The following is a 7085-nucleotide window of genomic DNA, read 5'->3' as shown; positions in this document are numbered from 1 at the left end:
TGCTGAAACACACCGATTCAAATGAAATGGATCTCTAGCAGCTTTTTGTCAAGGTTCCCTTAAGCCTGTTAAAGAGCCACTAATCTGAGTAAAATGTGTTGAAGCAGGAGACATTTAGGATTGAGATCACGGGGTTTTAAATGTGTCCCTGTTTCTGGACGGCGGCCGTCGACGACCAGACCTGCGTTTCATCTGTCTTCCTGTTTTACTTGAGCTGGTTTCATTGTCATCTTAGTCAGTTTTACACCTGCTTTGGTTACACCAGGTTTCTGTATAAAAACTCCTTTATTCCTTTAGTGCCTTTCCAGATCCTTGTCTTCTCTGTGTACTGTTATTGCATCCATGTTTTGGAGCTTTTTAACCACTGAACGTTTATTTAAGACGTTATCGCCACATCGACCTGACTCCTGTGAGCCTGCATGTAGGTCCTCTTCTCCTCACACTGTGACAGAGTAATGTGACAGCTGTATTATTCCTGGACACTTTGTGCATTCAGATTTATTTATTTATTTTTCATGTTTTTAAATGTTATTGCTTTGTTTAATAATGTTATGGTGCACCTAATGGCCAAATCTCGTTTTTTGGAGATAAAAAACGTAAATGTTTCTGCTCACTAGAAACCTTTTTGTTACATGGTTGCATCTCTTTTTTAAATATCTTACTTCCTGAAAGAATTTTTTGAAACCATGATTTACAGAAGTTAATTTTAAAGATAAGCAACCAAAGAGAGTAAACTGTAAGCTGCTGTGTCTGCTTGTCACAAACTACCAACCAGAACTTTAGCCTCAGTTAAAAACAGGAAGAAACATCCTTATATCACATTTAACTCCTCACAAAAATGTAACGTGTTGTTTAAAATTAGCTACTACTAAATATCTGATAAAGACATTGCTGTAAAATGTGTTATAATGTGAAATTAGGATTTCAGTTGCACAACATGTCACATTCATGGTCTGAATGAGAAGACCACACCTATTCCACCACACACGCAGCCAATCAGATCATCTGACCATGAGGAAGCTTTTTTATTTATCCATTTCATTATTAATTTTGTTTTTTAGCAGCAGTAAAAAGAGATCACACAGGAGCAGCTTCCTTACTAAAGATGACATTTTCTTTGTTTTGCTGCTCAGATAAAAGACGGGTTGAAAAACAGGGACGGTCAGCATTTCCTCACTTGCACATATGAGCGTTGGCGTTTGGTTTTACTGCAGATTTCTGCAGCTTCTCAGTGCAGATCCCTGCAGAAAAACTGCATTATCTCTTATCTTGAAGCCTCTGTTGTGTGCATTGCTGACACAAGATGTTGCTTTCATAGCAGGAGGTTTGGCATTCTTCAGTATCTCCGGAAAAAAAAAAACTTTACTGTAATAAAGATTTTAGATGCAGCATCAAAAAGCTTTAACTTTTGTGGTTTTGGGCCTGCCTGCAGAAATTTGCTCCCATTCAGGTCAGAGTTTTTCAGAGGTGATCCTTTTCTGCACAGATCAGTTTAACAAATGAAAAAAGTTTGTTTCTCGCTAGATTAAACTTTCAGAAGTAAATACGATGATTTTGTTTAGGGTTTAGGATGTTAAATTCTCCTCTATGACTGGTTAGATTTACAGCCACAAACTCAGGTAGATTACTTTTAGGAAATATAAAAAGGTAACATGTGTTTCCTCAAGGTCAAAATATAATGTTCAGCTGCAGCATTAATATTAATCTCTATGTAAACCGAGAGGTGTTGATTAAATATGTTTGTCACTATATTGCTTTAGACCACATGCTGGATATTTTATAAGCTTTTCCTTTATTCCGTTTGATTTAAGTGGCACCAAATCACAAATAACTCCCTCTTAAAGTTTACATGTAGAAACTAAACACATCCCTCTGCTTGGCAGCCGCAGTCCAACACAACAAATCTTAAATACAACACGACTTAGATTACAGAATTTAAATTAAATGTATTAAATAGTCATTACGTAACACGTGAATCTTACAGGTGTTACTCTGAAGTGGCCTTTCTCTGTTATTTATGTGAAGCCAATTTAAAGCAAAGACGGTGGCGTGAAAGGAGACACTGCCACCTGCTGGATGAAGGAAGTTTTTCTGCTCCGTATCCTCCCTTCTTCATTTAACAACAGTCTGTAAACATCTGGGAGAGGAATATTGTCTCATTCTTCTTGCTCTTTAACATTTTTTAGGCCATATTTTGGGTTTTATAATGCACAAAATATTTTCAGCTGGTGAAAGTTGTAGACTGCAGACAGCAGCTGAATGTCTTGCTGAAATGTACAAGGTCTTCACTGAGAAAACATCTGGATGGGAGCATAATAGTTGGTCTTAAATCTGTTTATAGCTTTCAGTATTGATGTTGTCTTTCCAGATCTGCAATCCAACATGTCCATGGTCACTAATACAGTCTTATAACATTAGAGATGTAGACTGTCTGATGATTTAAAAAAATACAGAAAAAAAGCTGGATGGTCCCTCTTTTCTTTAGTCTAAAGGATGTCATTTCTATCATTTAAAAAAAATTAATTTCCTTTTGTGTGACCACAGAACAGTTTTTATTCTGCTTCAGACCTTTTTAAATGAGTTTTGGCCCAGAGAAGCTGGCGGTGTTTCTTTGCTTTAACTTGCATTTGTGGACTGTATTTGCAAACCTTATTTTCTGGAGGTGTTTCTGAGGCGATGCTGGGATTTCCAGGACAGAATTGGCCATGTTTTTAATGCTCGAAGATCACAAGAATCCACAACAGATTTTTTGTTTGGTCCCATGCACACAGAGATTCTTTAATGATAACATGTACTGCAGACGATCATAAATATTATTAGTTTTCACAATTTTATGTTTAGGAACATAATTCTAAATTTGCTCCATATTTTGTAGCAGCAGTTCTTTCTTTATCTCTACTACTGAGAGACTCTGCTTCTTTCAGGTACTCTTTCTTTTTCTTTTTTTTTTTTACTGTAAGTCAGTTATGTCACATGACACAAGAACTGGACTGAAGCTCACTGGAAACAGGTCTGATGGAGGGATGGATCCCTTATTTCACTTAAACTACTTAGAACAATTTCTGCCAAGCTATTATTTTTTTTTTGTTATTTTTTTTCTGGCAGGTTTGTTTTCATGTATTTTATTTTAAAGTAATAAAAACAACAATGACAGCTTTAATGTTTTACATGAACCTTTATTCATAGAGCAAAACAAAACAAAGCAGATTTTTTCTAATCTTCCTCCAGTTTCAGACATGCACATTATAAATGAGGTTTGGCAGTAATTTTACGGTGTGTGTAGCAACGACGTTTGTCATTTGAAAAACTGTCAAGTATTGTCAGTTGTTTTTGTGTGCATGTTGAGATTAAACATTTACAGGTTGAAGCTTTGTTGCATTTTAATATTTTCAAGTATGGAAGTCCACACATGTCTATGTTAAATAAAAAGGGTTCATCATAAAGTCTGAAAGCTCTGCAGCTGAGAGCAAAGATTTAAAAAAAGGAGTAAAAAAGTGTTTTTATTGTGGAATATTTTCAAGTTTGGGTTAATGCAAAGTTTTAACTGCAATATATTTACAAGCATCAGGATGTAGAATAAAGTTCAAATAAACCAGTGAGTTTATGATCATGTTTGAACCTCACGTTGAGTCTGGTTTATGTGTGTTTTTGAAAGCTCTGAGGCACAACAAAACAGAATTCATGTTTTTACCACAAAGTTCATGCTGAGTTTAAGTATTTTACTGTCTTTAATCAGCAGCATTGTTTTTCAATTTGAGAGCTTACTTCCTTCTTCAAACACTCAAATATTTACTGCTCTCTGAAGAAACGAACAGTTTTTGAGAGTAAAGAGGAGAGAAACCCTTCAGTTATGACTGTATTTACAGTGAAGTAAACACTGAAAAAACTGCTTTCTTTCAATCATCAGACAAAGAATGTTAATCTTTGTTAAAGCAACAACATGCTTCATGCTAGTTTCCTAGCTTCTGGCTCATTTTGATGGCACACAGACTTTCATTAAAAGACAAAGAAAGTGACAGAGAAGGGGAGAAGACAAGAGTCAACATCAGACCGACTTTTACTGGCTGTTGGGAGCTCAGAGAAGAGACTGGATGCAAGAAGAATGCTACCTTTTGTCAGGGGGTGCCCAAGTATGGAAATCTGCTAAAAACCTGTTATGCTACTTTAAAGACATAAAATATTCACTAAAAATAAGAACAAGAAATACTGAGAACTGCAAACCTCCTGAAACCAAAATAGTCCACTTTATGTTAAACCTCCATCCAGGAAGGTAAAACAGTGCATTTATGTACTTACTGACTGCTCCTTAATTCAAACGTTGTCTAAAAGTAAGCTAAAGTAAGCTAAAGTTACTCCTGCTTTGATTTTCTCCTCCTGAAAAGTCGAAGGCATAGGAATCTTATGGATCCTGCCAAAGCAGCTGTTATTACCAACACAACTGTCAGCAAAAAGCATATAACATCCACAGAATAATAGGAATACCACGGCATCTTATACGACTCTGTACGTAAATGTGCAGCACCTTTATGCCGCATGACAAACTCAATCCAGTACACTGCAGCATCCAGAGGATGCATGGGCTGGTCCCGATGGAGAGAGGACAGACGCCTCATGTTATCCCTGTAGGATGGATTATTAAGAACATCTTGCAGTGCTTCCAGAAAGCTGTGACGGCTGAGTTTTGCTGCATCCACCACCCTCGCAGCCCCTCTTGCTTCAAGTCTCAAAACGTTCTCAAACTGGTCAAACAGAAGAGGAATACCTATAACTGGTACGGCATGGTAGATGGTCTCGTAGACCCCGTTAGTGCCTCCATGGGCCACAAAGGCTTTAATTTTTGGGTGACCCAACAGGTCATTCTGTGGCAGCCATTTCATCAGCAGGGTGTTGTTGCCCAGATTGCTGGGAGGTTCACCAGCATGCCTCCAAATGACCTTCTGAGGAAGCTGGGCGAAAGCAGCAGCTATTTCTGAGGTGATTTCCATGGGAAGGCCTTTAACCAGCGTCCCGAGAGACATCAGGATGAAGCCGTGCTCTCCTGAACTTTGAACAAACTCCTCCAGCTCTGATGACAAAGGATTGGAGGGCTTACACTGAAATCCACCAATGTAGGCGATGTTGGGCATGGTCGGTCGAGGAAATTCGAAAACAAAGTCCACTCTCATGAGCCAGATGTCTGCTCCTTGAAGCATGTGGTAGAACTTCACATCTGGACCAAAGTACCTGTCTACCAGCCGGTCGTAGTGAGGGCACACGATCAGCTTGTCGATGCACGTGTTGAGGAAGTAAAATAAAAAGTTTTTGGTTCTTTCCCAAAACGTCATCCTGTCAGTCGCGGCGTATCCAGAAGTTGGAACATATGACGTTGGAGACGGCGCCACCACAAAATGGCCTTCTCCACTGGTGATCCATCTGACGTTAAAAACCGTTGGCAGCTTGAGTTCATGAGCCACCAGAACTCCGACGGGCAGCCCTGGGTCCAGAAGAACCACGTCAAACTGAGTGTCTCGAATACTCTTCAACAGAGTCTTATTCTCAAATATTTCCACCACCAACAAGCTGGCCTGTTGGTGAATGTTTGACAGCGTGGTGAGCATCTCCCAGTAGAACTTCATGAAAGCCATAACGGACCCGCCCTCCCTCTTGATCTCCAGCATCTTGATGAGAAAAGTTACGAAGAAGTCCTGCTCCTCTATGTCAATAGCTTGTGGCAGAGTGACGGTGATGGAGCGGTAATGTGGTGCGCTCTCCTTCACGTACCAGCTGGTGGCAGTGCGGACCACCGTGACCTCGTGGCCCTTGGTGTGCAGATTCTGGATCAGGAGGTTCATGTTGACCCAGTGGCTACCGTCAACTGGAAACACCAGAATCTTTCCAGCCTGGATGCTGGGACCAGTCAGGAGTAACACACCCACACCCAAAAGGAGAGAAGCTACTGGAATGCTCCCCATCGAGAAACTGAGAAAGAAAAACAGGAATTATCAATTAATAATGATTTTCTTATCAATGTTTTTGTGCATATTTCTGTCTGATAGTAGCTCCCTAAACAGAAAACCTGAAACAAACAACTCCAGCTTAGAGTGACCGAGGGATCTGTTAGTTTATTAGTTTACATTTCAAATACCGCACCCACACATGATCCGTCTCTCCGTCCAAATTCCTGGATAAACCCTGAAATACTTCAGCTGCAGCAGGTTTTCATTCTCAGTTTGGTGTATGGATTCAAAATAAAGCTAAAGGAGTGTATCCTTCAGCAACACAACCCTGGGAAAATATAAGAAATAGAATTTTAGCAAGTATTTCTTTCTGGAATCTGGAAATGGAGAACTTGGATAAAGCTTGACGCCTGCTAACAAACATCCAGCATTCATAACTTATTAAAAATGTATTTCTGGGTTTAAATACTTCATGATATTGATGTTTTCTGTAGTCAGGATCTGCACATGAAGCAACAGTGAAATAATTACCTGGCTAAAGCACATGTTCACAGATCAAAGTCCAGAGGAGTGCATGTCCTGACTAACACCTGGTGGTACAACCTTTGATTTCATCCTTTTAAATGTAACAACCAGCTAAAACATGGAGAAGAAAATTGCCCAGAGATGCAGTTTTCTGTCTGCAAGTCTGTTAGAAACCCTAACCCTAACCCTAACTCCTGCCGGTGTCTCCTGTTAAAAAACTGCTGTGTAAGCAAATGTCTGTTAATGTGTTGCAGAGAACATGTTGTACTTACCTTAAACCTCTGACACTGTGGAGAAAAAAGCGCTGGCTGTCCGGTCTCTGGACAAATGCAGCTGAGTGCCTGTGTGGAGCAAAACTTAAACCCTGATTATTGCGTTACGTAAGGAAACTTGGGAGGGGTGCATGAGGAGGGGACTTCAAATGCCTGTGTGCAGTCTGAAGGGAAGGAAAGGAAAATATTTTTCCCACAGCCACTCATCTTTTTTTAATCAGCTTCGACAAGCCCCTGACAAACGGGGGGAGTAACACAAATGTTTCCTAAAAGAAGGGACAATAAAGAAAAGATCTGGCCCTCATTTAGATGCAGAAACAACCTGAAGTCCCTTCAGACAACTGCTGCTCGC

At 39.7% G+C, this 7085-nt stretch overlaps 1 protein-coding gene across 2 annotated transcripts; it reads right to left on the bottom strand.

Annotated features, from left to right (window-relative positions):
* Window positions 1-3478: 3478 nt before the first annotated feature.
* LOC121632208 (UDP-glucuronosyltransferase 2C1-like) lies at window positions 3479-6870 on the bottom strand. Of its 2 annotated transcripts, none has more exons than XM_041973455.1 (2): window positions 6734-6870; window positions 3479-5958 (listed from the first exon to the last, which is right to left on the bottom strand). In XM_041973455.1, exon 2 carries the CDS (start codon window positions 5949-5951, stop codon window positions 4350-4352), a length of 1602 nt encoding a protein of 533 aa, XP_041829389.1. In that variant the 5' UTR covers window positions 5952-5958; window positions 6734-6870; the 3' UTR covers window positions 3479-4349. The 2 variants fall into 2 exon arrangements, with proteins under 2 accessions (XP_041829389.1, XP_041829390.1); XM_041973456.1 differs by lacking the exon at window positions 6734-6870 and adding an exon at window positions 6468-6649.
* Window positions 6871-7085: the final 215 nt, after the last annotated feature.

Source organism: Melanotaenia boesemani, chromosome 21, assembly GCF_017639745.1.
Source record: "Melanotaenia boesemani isolate fMelBoe1 chromosome 21, fMelBoe1.pri, whole genome shotgun sequence".
NCBI classification, from domain to species: Eukaryota; Metazoa; Chordata; class Actinopteri; order Atheriniformes; family Melanotaeniidae; genus Melanotaenia; species Melanotaenia boesemani.
Note: the sequence above shows the minus strand (reverse complement) of the source record. Positions and strands in the feature narration are given on the sequence as shown.

What these genes read in the sequence shown, in the direction of transcription:
- LOC121632208 (XM_041973455.1), bottom strand. Translation starts at nt 5,951, where the DNA reads ATGGGGAGCATTCCAGTAGCTTCTCTCCTTTTGGGTGTGGGTGTGTTA.